General features: G+C 40.1%; 1 protein-coding gene across 32 annotated transcripts in view; it reads right to left on the bottom strand.

Annotated features, from left to right (window-relative positions):
• Positions 1-221: 221 nt before the first annotated feature.
• The window catches only part of LOC135207952 (calcium-activated potassium channel slowpoke-like), a 488,829-nt gene continuing 468,947 nt past the window's right edge, over positions 222-20,103 (bottom strand). For 31 of the 32 annotated variants that reach the window (XM_064239943.1, XM_064239947.1, XM_064239940.1 and 28 more), the window contains 2 exons: positions 12,343-12,498; positions 222-6,862 (listed from right to left, as the gene is read on the bottom strand). In XM_064239943.1, coding sequence (XP_064096013.1) covers positions 6,643-6,862; positions 12,343-12,498 — 376 coding nt within the window. In that variant the 3' untranslated portion in view covers positions 222-6,642. The remainder of the gene's footprint in view (positions 6,863-12,342; positions 12,499-20,103) is intronic. The other variant, XM_064239971.1, reaches the window with a different exon arrangement.

Raw genomic sequence — 20,103 nt, 5'->3', positions numbered from 1 at the left:
TATATAAAAAGTTCCATAGGAGCTTAACAGCTGTAGCTTTTGTTAAAACACCCCTGATCAATATATTATCAGCTAGATTTCAAATCATAAAAAATAAAACATTAGTAACAGAACTAATGTAAGATTTTTTCCATAGTTACTGTTATTCCAAAATGAAAACTGCCTAAAATATAAAAGGAATAAGTTTTACAGCTAATGAGGTTTAACAAAGAAAAGACAGGTTTTAACAGAGGTGCATTTATTCTATTGCTTCAAATATTCATCAAATAAAAACAGTTCTGAACCATAGTGTAATAAGTTTATACCTTACATTAAACAAACATTAACACAACGTTATCCCATGTCTTGTGTCCCGTCCACTGCCCCACGAAAACCTTTCCTCAAGATATCTGTGTATAGATATATCTATATGTACGTATATATATGTATATATAAAATTAAATATCCACCTTCTTTCTTAGTGAATAACTAACCTTGATTACATGAGGTAATGCTGCTTATACAAACATCAAAAAGAACCATATCTTCATATATATATATATATATATTTCCTTAATGTGCTACAAAGAACATTATGCATCCATTGTACCAATTAGTTACAATATTTCCCGTGTCATTATAATAGAGACTTTTGCATCGCGTAATTAGAAAACAATTTCTTCAAGTGTTTGTTGTTACATATACCCTTTGATACGACTAAGTGAAACGAGTCCAACTTGCCTGTGCATGCATTGCTCTTTTTTTTTCTTTTTCTTTTGATAAACATGAGAGGAAACTGCACCCTGTGAAATGGAATCATTTTTCACATAATATTCAAGAGTGTTCATTCCATACAAAGCAAAAAGACCTCCTATTTAATGAGTATGAATATCATACATACTTTCCCAAAACTCTGCATAGATAAAATAATCATTCTCTCTTATGTAAGCTTTAATGCTAACTTCAGATGTGTAAAATATTTTGATTGTTTGTATTCCTACAGAGTGAGAAGAGGGCAAGATGAGATTAGTAAATGCTCAGTGAGACGAGGGCACGACAGCAGGACACAAGAGATCGGCTCGCAATAACAACCATAGATGGGGCTAAAACTAAGAGCAAAATTTCCTTTTTCTTTTGCTGAGAGTTTCAAAGTGGCATTTCAGTATATAACAATATCAACAATTCCATCTAACAGAGCTATTAGACACAGTAGTATTTCTCCCAATCACTGATAAAAATAAATGCAGTCAGAACACTTGTTCTTCCCTGGAGGATGTACATTAGTAATTTTGTCATTTTGTTAAGAATCTTAACCCCAACCAGGCCGCAAGTCCGCTGTGCAGTGGCCTGAGGAGATGGCGCACCAACACACACGCACAGAGGCCAAACATTCTAACAACATTGTGACTAACTAAATAAAGATGCCAGTGGCCTTTTCTCTTCTTGGCAGCATTACCTTGTGATACATCAGCCAATTAGGATCTAGTCCAGCTAGAGCGATAACTTAGCATCACAAATAATGTAGTCAGAACCTCCAGCCCTATGCCACTGGATGGTAGCATGAATTCAGAGGAAGCAAACCTACGGTATAATATGCAAATCTTTGCTTGTAATTCTAACCCTCTTATCCCAATTTATTTTTTATTCTATTCAAATCAGATTTATCTTTTTGAGACGCAGAGTGAGCACGCAAGTACTATTTTGGTTGGCCTGACAGAAGGATTCGTAATAAATACATCCGCTTATGTTGTGAAAAGAACTTGAAGATTTGTACACTACACCAGAGAAAAAGTTCCTCTATTAATAACATTTATCACATGTACAGTAGCTTAGAAAAATCTGAAATCCATGTTGCGTTTAAATTTTCTGCATCATGGCATCAGCCACTTTGCATAACAAGCAGTTCTTAAAACTTCTACAACTTTTTTTATTTGCCTTATTGCTTCTGCAACAAAACAAGACTTAGTAAGGCGGGTTTGCAGAGCAGAGCCCAGATAAGACAAAAAAGTTTAGCACAGGTTAATCAAGTGAACAGATCTCATCAGTAAAGATGGGAGACGAGGATATTTCGAACAACTACATAGAACTGCCACTGAAGTATATCAAAACAGTTAAGTCTTTCTTTGCCTTAAAGTTTTATACATAACCTTATTTAAGATCACTCTATTACTAGAGAGTACTGATTCAACCAAGAATTTTCCATCACTACAAAAATGTTACTTTGGTTAAATTCAAGTGATGCTATGCATCTGAATGCATCTCTACATTTCAACATCATTCACCAGAGTTATCTTGGAGTTGTTAGAAATATGCTGGACTCACCCTAGATTGGTGCCAAGGTAAAGGACAACAGTCAGATTACGACTCTGATTCAGAACAAAGATTATTTAAAAAAATGATAAAAGGTATAAAATCATGAGAGCAGTGACTGATGAACTAGTATTAACCCCGTTGAATGTGATTGCCTCAATCAATTTTGTGTGTGTTGTATACTGTAAGACCTCTTGTTTTCACCGATTCACTGGGTTCCTTACGAACATTTTAACGTTTAGCACCCTAAGGATAGTATGATATTATTATGCAGAATCACACGTTTGGTACACAAAGGTTTTTTGTTTAAGGTTGTGTAATTTACCATTCTAAAAATGTTTGGAAAAATTTAGGCCTCCTATTTCCCCAGCAGATATCTTGAGTTCACCTGATAAATTCAGTGGATAAAAAAGTTAATTCTCTTGAATTACCATAAGAATCTCTGTTGGAATATACATTTCTGGGTGTAATAAACTTGAGTGCCATAACATATGGGGGTGCTCATCACCAAATCCTGTAACAATAAGGCCTGGCAGTATGCAGAAGCTCAGTATGTGTAAAGGTGTATGTGTGTGTGTGTGTGTGTGTGTGTGTGTGTATGCAAGCACATGTGTATACTGCATATGTTAATATTCTGTATGCTAAATTAGATTTTGGCTAGTCTTGATTCACCTGGTGTAATATATATATATACATTTCCATATACATACACCTCTAAGATACACGCATAAAGCACATTCAGATTTTATGGGTATTACTACGTATTATGCACATTCAGAAGGAAGGTCATTGGGAGGGAGCATCACAAAAACAAATTTTGGCAAATGTTCCACACAAATGTAGATGTCAATCATTTTTATGTGCAGTCTTATTGTTTTTTGTAAATTTTCATTCAATAAATTTTTTCATGTCCTAAACAACTACGTACATACAATACGACTGATTGATCATGTTAAAGGATAAATTAAGAGCCTGTTTGGAGGATAAGCAGCACTTTGGTCAAATGACATGAATCCAAAATTACAGATAAAATGCAAATGTACTCCATGTGTGTACTTACTCGTTAATCTGTTTTAATTTTCTTGAGTGCAACCCTGTAGAAAAGTTATACTGTAGAAAGTATTATGTCACTACTCCATCAGAGTCATTATGATATGATGATATCCAATGGTGCATCATAATTTCAAATACTTCATCCCCTTTTACCTTATGAAATTTGTGGTGACGCTACGTACTCCATTTCTTAACATTTGAATTATCTTTAGAAAGCATTTCTTCATTTTTACATAATTGAAAAGACCAGAATATTCCACACTGAAAAAGAGCAGAGGCAAGAGGTCACCATTATTCATTATTTTGAAGAGGCCAGAGCAGAAGGCAGGGAAACACAAGTGGACACAAAATAGACTAAAAAATTTCTTCCTTAAATATGAAGAAGAAACAGGATAAATAGTATACTTTATAGTGATTTCATAAAACATTTTCAAAAGAAGCACGATTATCATGCAGTAAATGACACCTTGATCTATATTACATATCACATTTCATTATGTTACTAATGAGAAATAATTTTCCAGTAATTTGACTGCATGACCAATATACTTCTGCAGGGACAAAGTCAAGGAATTAAGAAAGACCTTAATCCTCTGATAAAATACTGGAATTGTCAATTTCATCAATATAAACAAGTGGCCCCTTTCGGAGCCTGATACCTTTCTTTTTTCCTGATTCTGTCTCTGCATAGTTCAAAGAAAATGAGGGAGGTGGACAATTGGGAGCATAGTGTTGTCAGTCGGCTGCCCATACATTGCATGAAGTCTGTTTTTGTTTCTATATATGTATATTTCCACTTCACTTGTTTTGCCATATAATATCTGTCTATCTTAACAAAATATAAAAACAAAACGTTTTAAACTTCTTAAAAATCTAAACTATGAACTCATTTTCAACAATCATTCATCTCCGTAACTTTTAGTCGACTGACACATCCCTGCACCCGCTAGTGGTCTGTGATAGTATTATGAAAAGATTAAGCCATGATTGAAGAGATAAAAACTTATTAAGCTCTTGGCATTTGTAAGGCAATTACAACACAGTTGCAGCCAGAGAGCAGCAGCACTTATTGAGTCCTTCCTGTTGGCTCATGCGCTAATCACTCCCATTGCAGCTGGTGGTGATGGATGTCAAGCCCTCACCTTAGCTGAGCAACTGTCAATGTTCACAGATACTTCCGTGCAGCACAGCTTTATTAGGACTGGAGAAAATATGCATGAGTAGACATTAATGACACTCTGGTGAATATTAACACTCAAGCATAATCAGTGAGTGTTATCACTGATATCAACGGCCATTATGGACCAAGTTCCTAAGGTTATTGTAAGTAGGAACAGGATTATTATACATCATTGCACACTGTGGATCAAAACAGGATAATGTTAACATCAGAAAAAGTGGAATGGCATACCATACAACTAGGATATGATCACAGGGGTCACTGTGGCTCAGCAAGATAAAGAGAAAACCCTCATTATCAGCTAAGGGGGCCACCAGTGGTCACAACCACTAGAAGAGACCACAGACAGCCATATACTGGTGGATCAAAGTGGACTTGGCCCCTCATTGAGACCATGGATAAAAACACACGCTTTTCAGGATATGTAATCAACAAAACAGTTATTGTAAAACATGCACTCGTGTACCACCAGTTGACATGGCCACCTTAGATCCTCAGCATTTTGTGTAGTGACGACTTGACTTAAAATTCTCTGAGTTAAAAAGCTTATGATAAGATCAGCCATCATAAGAAGTGTATGGAGGTCTTTGGCCCTCGCTGCTGCTTCTGCTGCTGTCTTCTAGTGGAGGTGGTTGTGCTAGTAGCCACGGATGACCACAATGGGCCCAGGACCCACAGGACCCAGCACCCTGGCACCTCACGGACATGGCGCCATTAATTTTGATTAGTGAAATACAACTTCTCACACATTTTGACAATTTCACACATTTTGACAATTTCTTCTTGTAAGACAAGAATTCTTTATTATTTACACTGACGCATTAATCAGAAAACTCTGTCAATGTATCATCACAACTAAGTAAAAAACTATAACACATTATTTTTCACACTCTTCTAAACAAATCGCATTTAAATACGTCTGGGCCTAAGTCTTACTGAACAACTATCCCTGGCTATATAGTGCTTGTGAAAATGTGGTTGTAATACCAGAATTTATAAAATCTGGTTAAAAACAATAATGAATGGTTAGATGAGGAAATAAAAAAATTAAATGCTTATGAACAAAACATTATCTCATAAGAACACAACAAAGACAATAAAAGAAATTGTTACTGAATTAAGACAACTTCATCTACCTACATGCTTTCCACAAATTACAAAAAAATACATCAAAAAGATAGGCTTAATAGTTATCTTTCTATTGTAGCATCCTCACTCTCAAACAGACCTGGACCATCCATACCACAGCACCAGTTGCCCAGTGCTTCTCCATTCACTGCAAGCATACGACTGCATTGCCTTGACATGATCAAATGAGCACTGCCTCAGACTGGTCTGTGGCACGTGTCCAGGGGAGTTTGAAGGACCCTGAATACATGAGCACTTGCTGCAGGTGTGACTTGTTCGGCTGCATTGGCCGGTGTGTCTGTGAGCCGGGCATGTGCAGGCTGACTTACAACGGGCAACTAAACTCAGGGCTAACAATGGAGCTACGCCCAACCACCTGGGACACTAGCGAGTGAGTCAAGGTAGCAACTTTGCATAGTTGGAACATTCTGTTACATTGTGAATTTCCCTATTTCAAAAGTCTGCGATCCCACACAAAAGTAGAGAAGAACACACAAAGAATACTCATTCAACCATCAATATATACAAAGATGTTAAAGATCATAAATTAAAGATTTGTCAATTCACTCTTCTTGAAAAATGAGCAACTACAGAACAGCATGAACACATATGAACTAAGACTGACAAAGCACACATGGGCCACCTGCTCATGTAGTGAGGTGTACAACACCTCTTCTTCTGCTGGGACCATCTGGAACACAATAGACCAAAAACCCACTAAGGGAAATGAGGGCTGCTACAGGGAATGTAGGTCAATACTGTGGAGGGGAAGGGGGGAGGAGACAAGGGTGGGAGACTGTAGTGGGGAGGACGGCTGAGGCACAGCACGTGGCAGCTGCCGAACGCTGATGCACAACTATGAGCAATTGGCGAACGACAGCAGCAGCTGATGAGCGGGTGGTGTGTTATGGTGTTGGTGTAGTGTCGGTGCAGCGCTGGACTCTTCAGATGTAGGAGTAGGGTCCATCAGTGAGGGCGCTACAGAGGAGGAGTCAGGAGTTGTCCTCCTTGGCCATGTCACCTCGGTTAGGCTTGTATTCAAGGCCGGGATCAAACTGCATGAGGATGAACACCTGGTCAGTGGGCAGCAACGTGAAGTCATCCGGTGGGTTGGTTATCACATACCGCTTGGACGATGCGTCACACGAACTTGATGTGTCGCGGAATCTGCAGTCCAAACCAACGCCAGATTGAGGAGTCATACGGAGTGTTCTGTAAATCAATTTCATATCTCACGAGCATAACGAAAATGATATATCAAAAAACGAGTTCCTCCCGATCTTTGCAAACAGTTTACAAGCTTGTTCATTAGCCATGCTACTGTACAAGAAGTGCAGAAACGTCTCATAAGCCGTGTGTTTAAAAGCAGGTTTACATACTTTACAAAGCCTACTTACATAGTTCTGAATAAATTACGATAGGAATTTAACAAGCCAGGTGCAAGTACAATCTTGAAATACATTACAGTAACCTATTTTAGCAAACCAGACTTTGATGCAAAAGGCACTCTTTGTTTTGAGGAAGAATTCTGCTTGATATTAAATACAGTACCATAAAAAGGGTGAAGGTGCAAAAATAATCAGATACAGTCAGTTCTCGAATGAGTGAACTGTGAGACTTCATTATATCAACATCTATTCATTAAATTTTTATACTAATTCATCATGAAGCTACGACCTTTTGATACGCAATATCTTTGGAGCTTAAGAAAACTGTAAAAGACTGCTTAGGATGGAAAAAAAGCATGGTCAAAAGTCATATCCATAACTTTCTGATATGTTAATAACCCTAATTAATTTCTTAGTTGATTGCAAATGACATACAAAGTTGCAATGTCACTGATGATTTTGTTTCTTTTATGTTTACTTTGTTACTTTGGATGAAGTACCTTGAATGATCTTTGCATAAAGAATCATGCACATTACTTGGCATGCACTCACAACTTTTGCACACATACATTCGTAAACCAGTCCTTTTAAAGGGATTTTATAAAAGCTTTACCCAAAATATTTCTGAATACATTTTAAAGCTGAAGAAATATCAAAAGGAATAGTATTATAATTTTGACACGATTTCAACTGAATACAAATTTTTCCATATCCAATTTTGAGTAATTTTCCAAAGTATCGAACAAATAATTAGAACTTTTTAAAAACTTAGTATTCTTCCTATTTTGGCAAAAACTTATGTAATATCAGCAACACCAGAACCTATTAAAAAACATATATCTAATGCATTATTCACAAAGTTATCACTTAATTTAGGTTTTAAAGACATCTGGTGTAAGGAAGAATGAAAAAAAGTTTAGAATTCTAGTATTACTAGTATCTCAATTCATAGTCAACTATCCTCTTACAAAAATTAGTCACTTAGCTAAGTAAATTTTTTTTTTTTCACAGAATTACTGAAGATTATATTGTGAAGTACGCATCATATTAAATTTAGCAAGGCAAAGTAAGGCCAAAATTTGATTGAAATAAATGAACAGTTATATCAGCAATAGTAATTACAACATGCCAAAAACTTATACTGTAATAATTACGAAGGAATGTAACTTGCTTGATAACAGCAAGGTAGAAATCAATGTTCGATGATGTTTCAAATAGCAGCTACATCATATACTATTCATAATTACTACTGACATCTGTTTCAATAAGCAAATAGGAGCAACGTTTCTGGGGGTTTGATGGAAGTAAACTATACTGATTTAGACTGTAGTAGATGGTAAATTTATTCACTGGCATGACAAAATTTAAAAGACTTTGTCATTTCAAAAGGGATCACCTTCAACCAAAGAAATTAATAGAGTATCCAGCCTTGATTCATACCACAGGATTCACCTTACCCTACAAAGGGAAGAATGGAATATTTCATTTATAATCTCCAAATATACAATTCACCTTCCCTTATAAATTAATTTAATAGACTATTAAACGTAGTTACATAATAAACACAAATGCTTAAAATAAAGGAATCTTTGATTTATTCCACTACCTGTCTTATGTTCCATTTCCCATTCAGATGGATATTTAGTTTCAAACACTACACTAGAACTTTTCACAGCATGGGCCATAATGGTATGTCTTTTTCAGGCTTTCTGTTTTAACTACTATACTTTTCAGCATTTTCTTCTCTTGTGTAAATAATGCTTATTTTATGCTATCCTGGCTGGCCACCTTCCCTGCAAGGTTTCTTCCTCATATGGGATGAATAGCTTTTGTGGGATGGTCCATATACAATTCAATGAAATAAAAAAACCTCTTAAATCTTCCACAGAGGAAGATGGGGGAAAAGACAGACATGAAAGGAGAGCCAGCATTATGAAAGTTAGATATATCACAAATAGTTTATCAGTGCACAGAATCTAATGACCAGATTAGGGAGTATGATCCATGGACAGAATGCATAAAGAACTGCATAATTTTTCCTTGATGCGTAAAGCACACAATGTAAAATGATTACATGTGGTGGGGAAGGTTTAGCGCCATGTAAAATTTAAAGTTCTATCCCACTATACTTGGGTGTAAGTTTGGGTCTACAAGTTTCATTTTATATTTCCTTGACTGTGTTAAGACTGTATGTAACACTTGATTTATATCAGTTAGCATATTTTAAGAAATGTATGTATTTGGTCAGGTGCTAAGTAGAATTAAGTGACAGAATAATATGCACATTTAGCTCATTCATAAAAAAGCTCAATCCCCATTTACCTTTCGAATGCAAAGTATACTGCTTTGGCATGTAGTAACCACATACTAGTATTAACGAACTAATTTCAGTACGTATTCTGATCAGTTACTATTTTCACATAAACAAATTTATGATACCCAAATTGATTACGGTATCGGTTTTACATGAGGGTAGTTTATAATTGTATAACTGTTATTTTTTTTTTAAAAGTCAGTAATTTAAATATACAAAAATAATGAGTGCAGCATTTATATCGTTTAAGGAGTAGTACAAGTTCTTCAGCGTTTCAGTTTTAAGAACACAAGAGTAAGTCAGTAGAGAAACCCTTCAGTCACACGGGAGTTATTTTATTCACTTATCATTCTTACACCAGAAACATAATCATACCAACATGATAAAAAAGCATAAATAAAATAGGACTGGTCTGGCTAGAATAACTTACCATTATAGTAAATAGCATTGAAAGCTAATGCTGTAATATACTACGATCGTTTATGAAATAAATGAAGAAAAACATTACACAACTCAGGCGCAATCATGGATTTAGTTCATATTCATTCAGTAAAGTTTCAAAGGCATACTTTATGTTCACCTGCTGCATATGATACAAAATTTTAATTCTCTAAAGATTTGCAAAGGGAGGGAGGGGATATGAAAGTTGGAGCACTCACAACAAAGAGAAGAATAGAAGAGTATAAGTGCCAAAAAATTACAAGAAACTGCATATTTTGAGCTGGAGGTAACATGAACAGTCACGAAGAAGTATCTTTTATCTCGTCAAACTGAGACGTAAACTGTGGGACATAAATGTGTGAACTGACAGCACCATGACAGAACAAGACACTTCTTGTCAGTGTGACAGTTTCTTGTTTTCAGTCAATGGTGCGTTCAACAAGCCTCTACTAGAGCCAGCAGAAAATCTCCTGATTTACATGACCCAAGTGATCCTGTAAATTTCAAAGTAACCTTCACAGGATACTAGGTTACCTGGCACCGTATATCAACATTACTTTATAAGCATGTATTACTGCTTGAATAAAATAAGTCAAAACTATTTCTTTACATAAATGGAATCACCTTTTCATTGTAGCATTTTCTGTGATTATAATAGCAATGCCTCAAGAGAAAGTACCTAATTTAGACATAACAATGAGAATTCATCAAGAATGCACACTTCAAAATACCCTAAACCTAAAAGCAAGTTAATGTACATCAAGGAGTTTTCTGTTTATTCTAAAAGAGCCTTAGTGAACACGCCAAGCAATAATTTCCTCTCTCAAATAGAGATCAAAGAATTGGACTTTCTGAAGCACAGTATTATTAAGGGACAGAAACTAACAAGAATTTAAAGAGTATTAAATGTCATGATAAAGCAAGCACCTATAACAGATTGACCTGAATATAATGCAAATAATTCAATCTCTATCTTAAAGCAAACATAACTCATTTCAAGTACTGTATATATATCAGTGAAGTGAAATTATAGGCAATAATCAGGTAACATCAATAAGAATTGGACAATGGACCAGTGGAAGTCTCCTCATATGACAGGTTTCTCAAGGATAATGAATCACTGCTAAAAGGGGTTACTGAAGAGGTCAGGAAAAGGGAGCAAGGAGTGTTAAAACAAGAAGTTATATTCATGATGAATTGTAGAACTTGATGTCAGTGCAGTTACTGTGTGAATGTCATTCTCTCTGCATACTTGGCAAGTTCCGACTCAGCTGTTATGATGTAAGCAAATTTGTGAAAGGCCTCTGTTAAGAAATCTGTGCTGTGCTGCAGAAACACTTTTTTATGTGGGTGTTGTGAATGCGTATAAATAAAGAGTGAATGAGTAGTGAAAACTGAAAATTTCAACTTATGCATAAAAGAGCTGATCAATTGATAAATCATTGCTGAATATTGGCCATCATGCCAGTATGAAGTGCTGCGGTGTCTCAGTTTTGAATGCCAGGGTTACTAAAAATTGCAACACTAGTGTACGAGTTCCCACACTTGTTTATTGCTATCACACCATGTGTCAAAATCTTCATATACTGTAGTGTAGAGTATAATATAATTACATGGCTACAACTTTGTAATCAGTGTACTATTGGCAATACTAATAAAATTGGATATGGATAAAAATATATAGCCCTCTATTTATTAAATATTAAAAAAAAAGATGCCCTCTAGATAATTTTAAATCTGTTCATTTCCCTTTGTTGTGTATTGTAAAATTCCAAAACAATTCATCCTTAATATACAGAGGAGTGAAAATAAGTGTCCAATTAAATTTTAGAATAGAGTTTTCTTTTAAGTATATATTTAATAAAGTATTGGGTCTGGCATTAGCAAAAAGTGCCATTTTTTTCCTTCAAATTTCAGTAACATTTTCACAAAATGATCTAATTACAGATTTAGTTTTCATTACTGAATATGCTTTGATTTTGCTTACTGGTAGCTGAAAATATGCCTGTTATGTTTAAAGTTACAGTAGCACTTGGAAAAACTATTTAACTACTTGAAAATTAAATACTGTATATGTATCTACACTCTGCTGTTGGATAAATAAAAGTATAGTGAGCTCAGTGGTGTAAATGATCCATGGTGATTAGGTACACCACCAAATGAAACATGGTATGATAGCAATTCTGTTTACTACTTGTGAGCGGTGAAAAACACTGACTGAAGTCCTTCTGGATGAGAACTGACTGTATTAGTAATGGGGCCAAAGAAAAAAATACTTGTGTGATAAAAGGATGGAGCAATACGAGTAGAACTTGAAATGACCAATATATAAGCTGCTGGGACTAAAATGGTTATATTTATAAGAAAGGGGGAGATTTTCTCTCCAAGCGTCATATATGGTTTCTCAAGCCCTAGCTGCACCACTCCCCATAAAACAGGTAGAGTGACAATTGCTGACTCTGCCAGCCTTCTTTTACATACATGGAAGAGAGCTGTGGATACAAAGTTGGTGTAAGGTGCAGATCGGGGGTGGCTCTGTGCCTACTCACCTGTAGAGGCCAATACATAGCATGCCATAATTCCGTAGTGCTGCACAGAAGAGATCACCATACTTGCCACCTTCACCAAACTGACCAAGTGGGCCATCGTAGAGGGATATTTGACCTACTTGACATCGATCCCGGTTGGCTAAAGTTTCAGGTGTGCTGGAATGTGGAAAGTAGTCCAGATTTTGAAGGAATGATGCCTTGCTTAAAGATAATTAAATATGCATATCAGGAACATTTAATTTTATGTTGTAGGTGCAACTCCATTTTGGTTACCACTGTGAAGGATTTTGATTACTTTTGTGATAGTAAATGTTAGCCTTCAATTTTTTGAGATATTAAATAGTATACTCTGTATTTTGAGAAATGAAAAACACTCCTCTATAGCTTGTTAAACTGAGATATAAACATTACAATTAATTCATCATATATAATATTTATCACAAAGACAAGAGAATATAACTATTTCTTTCTATAAGTACTTATCAGATAAAAACATTCAGTACTTTGTTTAAAAAAGCCTACCACATATTTGTAAAAACTTCACTAAGCAAAAATTTAATAAGTACAGTAGGAGGAAACCATGGTACACTTCAAGAAGGATGTTATATCAAAGTTTTAAGTAGGATTTGCATAATTTCTCAGGTACAGTATTACCATCATTAATACTCTACTACTCCATATCTTATCAGTTTCACTGACTACAAGAAAACAAACATGAGGATTGCTTCTAAGAATACGTATATTAATCAGCACAACCCATAAGTTACTTTCATTTCAAATTTATGGTAAAATGTTATTGTTAGTATACAATAAGGTTTTGTACATACTTACCTGGCAGATATATACTTAGCTATACGTCTCTGACGTCACGACAGAATTCAAAACTCGCGGCACAAGCGACAGGTAGGTCAGGTGATCTACCTTACCCGCCGCTGGGTGGCGGCTGTAAGAACCAATCTCCCTTTCCAGCCAGAATTTTTCCTTCCACCTGTCTCCTGAGGGGAGGCTGGGCGGGCCATCAATCGTATATATCTGCCAGGTAAGTATGTACAAAACCTTATTGTATACTAACAATAACATTTTTGTACATGAACTTTCCTGTCAGATATATACTTAGCTGATTGACACCCTTGGTGGAGGGAAAGAGACAGCAATATAAATATGGAAAAAAGGGGAAAACAACACTAGTGTAGGATGTAAATACAACCTTGGTTCTTACCTGTTTAGGCAGAAGACTTCGTAGTTACTGTTCCTATGAGTCTGCGTTGCCTTAAGAGCTTCAGCGAGGGCGTGACCTACAGCTGACAGACTCTTTGGGTTCTATCGAAAAGGGATTTGGTTATCCACCGCTTACTTGATAGAATCCGAGCAGGATCTGTCAACGGGGATTCGCCCACTTATATGACAGAACCTAACCACTATCATTGCAAGGAGCTCCAACATAAACCGATCACCTAACCAATCTAATCATTGTTAGACTACGAAATGAAAAAACATGCCTACCCGCATGTTCTTTCAAACAACCAAAAACTTACAACCTAACAAGGGGAAAAAATATATACTACAAAGGATATGTCTCAGCTCCCTGCCCCAGCACCGAATCCGCCGATACGTACGGGCCTAACCCGAAGCACTTTTCATACGTAATTTTGACGTCTCTCAGATAGTGGTTTGCAAAGACTGAGTTGCAACGCCAGAATGTTGCCTTCATAATATTACTCAGGGATATGTTTTTGTTAAAAGTCAATGACGTGGCAATAGCTCTTACCTCATGAGCTTTGACCTTAAGAACTTTGAATTGACTTTCATCACATATCGCATGCGCTTCTTTCACCAGGCTTCTGATAAAGAAAGAAAGCGCATTCTTCGAAAGAGTCCTCCTTGGATCTCTTACAGAGCACCAAAGGTTGACATCATTGCCCTTAAGTTTTTTGTTTCTTTCTGTAAGATAGAACTTTAAAACTTCGTACTGGGCAAAGCGACCTCTCTGCATCCTCGCCTACTAATGCAGACAAGCCTTGGACTGCAAAGCTCCTAGGCCAAGGATTTGAGGGGTTCTCGTTCTTAGCCAAGAACGAAGGAAGGAACGAACAGATAGCTGCATCTCCTCTGAATCCCACATTTCCTTCTAGTGCATGGAGTTCACTAACCCTCTTTGCGGAAGCCAAAGCCATGAGAAAAATTGTCTTCTTCGTGAGGTCTCTAAACGAGGCAGACTGAGGCAGTTCGAACTTATTGGACCTAAGGTAACGTAGCACTACATCCAGATTCCCCAACTCGGAATCCCTGGAGAAACCTTCTTGGATGTTTCAAACGATCTTATTAGATCATGAAGGTCCTTATCTTCTGAAATGTTTAAGTTTCTGTGCCTAAACACTGCAGATAGCATGCTACGATAGCCTTTAATGGTTGATACCGCCAATCCACTTTCTTCCCTAAGGAAAAGTAAGAAGTCTGCTATTTGGGTCACAGAGGTACTGGAAGAGGAAAAGTGATGTTTCCTACACCATCGCCGAAAGACGTCCCACTTCGATTGGTAGACTCTAAGGGTAGAAGGCCTTCTTGCTGCTGCGATAGCCGTTGCAACTCTTGCCGAAAAGCCTCTCATTCTGACCAAACTTTTGACAGTCTGAAGCCAGTCAGATCTAGAGCGGGGAGGTTTTTGTGATACCTCTCGAAGTGGGGTTGTCTGAGCAGATCGATCCTCTGTGGTAATGTTCTCGGAAGATCTACTAACCATTCCAGTACCTCTGGTGAACCATACTTGTGGTGGGCCAGAACGTGGGCTTAACCAGCGTCATCCTTGCTGCCTCCGATTCTGCAAATTTCTTTAGAGTCTCTCCCAGTATCTTGAATGGAGGAAAAGCATACATGTCTAGACCCTTCCAATCTAGTAGAAACGCGTCTATCGACACTGCCCTCGGGTCCCGATATCGGAGAGCAGTAGTTGGCTATCCTCGCATTCTTGGCTGTGGCGAGAGGTCTATATGAGGCTTGCCCCAAAGCTTCCACAGGTCCTGGCAAACATCCTCGTGAAGAGTCCACTCTGCAGGCAGGACTTGATCTTTCCTGCTTAGGAGGTCTGCTCTGACGTTCTTTTCTCCCTGTACGAACCTGGTAAGGAGACAAATCTCCCTTTGCTCTGCAAAGCAGAAGTTCTTTTGCTGTCTCGTACAGGGAGAAAGAGTGAGTCCCCCCCTGCTTCCTGATGTAAGCCAAGGCCGTGGTGTTGTCCGAGTTGATCTGTACTGCTGAAGCTAGGACGTGGGGCTCGAAAGCTTTCAAAGCTAGCCAAACTGCCATCAGCTCCTTCTTGTTGATGTGCCAGGTCACCTGTTCCTTCTTCCAGGTGCCTGACACTTCTCTTGAGCCGAGCGTTGCTCCCCAACCTGTTTCCGAGGCGTCGGAATACAACACTTGGTTGGGGTTCGGAATGTGAAGGGACATCCCTTTTGAAAACCTGAGAGGGTTGGCCCACCAGAGGTCCTTCTTGATTTCCCTGAGATCTCGAAGGAGAACTCTAGGTTTTGCGAACGACACCTCCAGTTTCGATGTAGAAAGAACTGGAGAGGTCTGAGGTGCAACCTTCCTAGAGAAAGGAATTGCTCCAACGAGGAGAGTGTCCCCAACAAACTCATCCACTCCCTCGCTGTGCATACTTCTTTCTCTAGGAAGGCTTTGACTTTCTCTGACCCTCGGGCTATCCTTTCTGGAGACGGAAAAGCCCGAAAATCCAGAGAAGCCATCCGAATTCCCCAGATAGATACGATCTTGACTGGGGATCAACTGAGACTTTTGAAAGTTCACCCAAAAGTCCCAGAGAACTTGCCATGAAAAGGGTCTTTTGTAGGTCCTCCAAACATCTTTTCTGCGACTTGGCTCTGATTAGCCAGTCGTCCAAGTAAAGGGACACTCTGACTCCCTCCAAATGTAGCCATCTTGCTACATTTTTCATTAGGCCTGTGAAGACCTGAGGGGCTGTTGAAAGGCCGAAGCACAAAGCCCTGAACTGGAATATCCTTATCCTCCCATCATGAACCTGAGGTATTTCCTTGAAGAAGGATGGATAGGCACATGGAAGTAAGCGTCCTGAAGATCTAGGGACACCATCCAGTCCCCTGGCCGAAGGGCCGCCAACACTGAGGATGTCGTCTCCATGGCGAACTTCCTCTTTTCTACAAAGAAATTCAGGGCGCTTACATCCAGAACCGGTCTCCATCCTCCTGAGGCTTTTGGAACTAGAAAAAGGCGGTTGTAAAAGCCCCGCTGAGCAAGGGTCGCTCACTAGCTCTATAGCCTCTTTCTCGAACATTTGTTCCACTGCTTGTGTTAAAGCAAGGCTCATGATGGGGTCCCTGTACCTGGCCACCAACTCCTCGGAGTCGTTGTCAACGGTGGTCTTTCCGTAAAGGGAATCAGATATCCTTTCCGGATAATAGAGAGGGACCAGTTGTCCCGCCTCTCTTTGTTTGCCCAGGCTTCCGAGAATCTTAGAAGCCTGGCACCTACTGGTGTTTGGAGGACTACTTCCCTACTTCTTAGCTCTGGCAGAGCGTGAGAAGGATCTACCTCTCTTGAAAGGTCTATTACCTCTCGAGGTAGAGGCTCTAGAAGGAGGGCCCCCTCGAAAGGGGCTCCTGTCTAGCTGGCGTCTCCTTCTTCGTCTTCGTCTGGAAGGAGGTCCTAGGCTTCCGTGCTGACTGCTGCGAGCATGTCCTGAGTCGCCTTTGCAGAGATAGATCCTGAGATGTCCTGTATTATCTTCTTCGGAAATAGCAGAGGCGAGAGCTGCGAATACAGAAGAGAGGCTCTTTGGGCATGAGAAACAGACTTAGTCGAAAAGAAAAAAAGAGGCAGAAGACTGATCTCTTCTTAAGGATCCCTGCTCCAAACAGGGAGGCTATTTCGCTCGATCCATCTCTAACTGCTTTATCAATGCACGTTAGCACACTGTTGAGATCTTCTGGCGAAATAGCATCCGGGTTCTGAGTCTTCTTAGCCAAGACCCCCAAAGACCAGTCAAGGAAGTTGAAGACTTCCAAGACCCTAAACATTCCCTTCAGCAGGGGTGGTCAAGCTCGTTCATAGCCCAGGTAGTCTTAGCAGACAAAAGAGCCGAGCGTCGTGCTGCATCTACCAGGGAAGAGAAGTCCGCATCCGCCGATGAAGGAAGACCCAGGCCTAGGGGTTCTCCAGACTCGTACCAAAACCCCAGTCTGCCCGTAAGCTTGGAAGGAGGGAAAGAAAACACAGTCTTTCCCTTTCTCTTCCTTAGAAAGCAGCCAATCACCAAAACCTCTCAAAGCCTTCTTCATTGAGATGGTTGGCTTCATCCTCACACAAGAGGAAACTTTCGTCTTCTTCGAAGTCGAGAATAAAGAGAGAGGAGACGGAGGAGCGACGGGAGTAAGGGAGTCTCCAAACTCTTGAAGAAGGAGATCTGTAAGGATCTTATAGGACGAAACAGACGAGTCCTTCACCAAATCCTCTTCTGAAGGTTCAACTTCATCCACTGAAGAACCCTCCGCTTCTTTACGAGGGCAGTTAGCCTTCTCTAAAGAAGTGCGTCTGTCTAGAGAGTGTCTAGTAGCCGACTGGCGTCTATCAGGGGAAGCCAAAGTTTCTGGAGAGCTCCTCTCGAATGAGTCCTTCCTACTCTGATGAGTGCATGCTCTTTGATCCTAATCCTACTCCTAGAATTTCGGGCTTCCAAAGGGGCAGCGCCTGCTAGGAGAGGAGAGCCTACTATGCTCAAGGCGCTTCACAGGATCCATGCGCCTGTTCAAAGGAGAGCGGCTGCCAGGCGAGCTGCGCCTACCATGAGGCGAACGCCTACTAGGCTCTTGGCGCCTACTTACAGGAGAGCGAAAGCCCTGGAGAAGGTCGCCTACTAGGTGACCGGGCGTCTACCATGCTCCACAAACTTCGATCCAGACTTGTGTGTCTCTTCAAAAGGTAGTCTCCCAGAAGAGACATATCTTTCAGGCTCTACACGCCTGTCCTGAACAGAGCGGCTAAAAGGAGAGCCGCGCCTATCAGGAGAAAAGCGCCTATCCTTGGCGAAAAAGCGCCTACCTCCCGCACCGCGCTTGGGAGCGGGAGAGCGTCTACTTGGGGAGTAGCGCCCTCTAGGCTCAAGGCGCCTAACAAAAGGCGAGATCCTGTCTCTTGACGAATCCATCAAAGAGTAGGCTCTCTTATCCGGGGAATGAAGGATCTTCGGAAATGAGCGAGAAGACGAGGCTGTACGCCTGTCTTTAGACGAACGCCTACTAGGCGCTAGATCCCTTCCTACTGGAGAGATGTAGTCACCAGGAGAAAGCTTCTTGGGCGATTGATGCCTGGAAGACGACAAGCGTCTGCCGAAGGGAAGAGCGCCTCCTTCCATCCGCTGATACAGGAGAGAGAACCGACTCTGACTGAGACGGTAACACAGGAGAAGGGAATCCTAAGACTTCTTGACAGGGAGAGAGACGTCTTTCCGATGCGTTCCTCCTGCCAAGGAGCCCGCCAGCGCCGAAATCTGCGCTTGCAGTCCAGCAAGAATTCGAGCTGGAGATCTTGCAAAATCCTCCACTGGAGAAGAGGCTCGAAGCCTACTATGAGGCGAGAACTCCTGCTCCATCCTGGGTTTCTTGATCTCTACTTCCGCTCTTCTGGAAAAACTTCCGGGCTGGAAGGAAAGGCGCCAGGAGCCTTCCAGGCTCTCTTCAGCGGTCGTGAAGAATCCGAGGCGCTCCATCCTCTTCTAGGTGAAGGTGAGGAAGAAGAAGAGAAACATTGGCGCAATACCTCCTTCTTCGCGCGAACAAGGGTACCTGGGTACGAACATCAGGATCTACCGAGGGGACGCCTGATCGGTTCGGGAGTTCTGCCCTAACCATTCCTGCCGGCTTTGTTGCTTTCCTTCCTCCAACTGGGACTGGGAGTCTGGAAGAGGTCTAGGCCTGGAAGCATTAAGGAGCCGATCAGACGCACCCTCCACTGCACTGGGGTCACTGCACAATTCACCTTCACTACTCTTACCTTGCAACGAACGAATCTTCTTTTCCATGCTAAGGATCGTGGCTCTCATGGTTGCCACTTCCGTAGTCGTATCCTTAGGTTCGATGCAGGGCGCAGGAGCTGAAACTGGAGAAGGTTCTAATGCTACAACAAGATTTTCTTCTACCTCGCTAATACGAGACTTACTAGAACTCCTAGAAGAAGCCTTTCTCACCCTGTCCTTTTCTAACTTCCTCAAGTAGGAAGAAAGAGCCTTCCATTCACCCTCATCCAACTTCTCACACTCATTACACGGGTTAACCAAAGAACATTCTTTACCTCTACATCTAAAGCAAACTGTGTGAGGATCTACCGTAGCTTTCGGTAGTCTCACCTTGCATTCATCCATAGAGCACACCCTAAACATAGAAGATTTCTTAACCTCTAACTCAGACATCTCGAAATCAAAGAAAAATCCAAATCAATATCCAAAAACAATCCACAAATGCGTATGCCAAGCCAACAAGATCAGGTACTTCACCGAAAGTCAGTCCAAATAAATCCACGGCAACGAGAATCGAATAAAGCTGTCAGGAGGTAACAACCACAGGTGTAGTCGTCACCGGCGACAGAAAAATTCTGGCTGGAAAGGGAGATTGGTTCTTACAGCCGCCACCCAGCGGCGGGTAAGGTAGATCACCTGACCTACCTGTCGCGTGTGCCGCGAGTTTTGAATTCTGTCGTGACGTCAGAGACGTATAGCTAAGTATATATCTG

This window comes from Macrobrachium nipponense, chromosome 34 (assembly GCF_015104395.2).
Source record: "Macrobrachium nipponense isolate FS-2020 chromosome 34, ASM1510439v2, whole genome shotgun sequence".
NCBI lineage: Eukaryota > Metazoa > Arthropoda > Malacostraca > Decapoda > Palaemonidae > Macrobrachium > Macrobrachium nipponense.
This window is presented reverse-complemented; position numbering and strand designations above follow the sequence as displayed.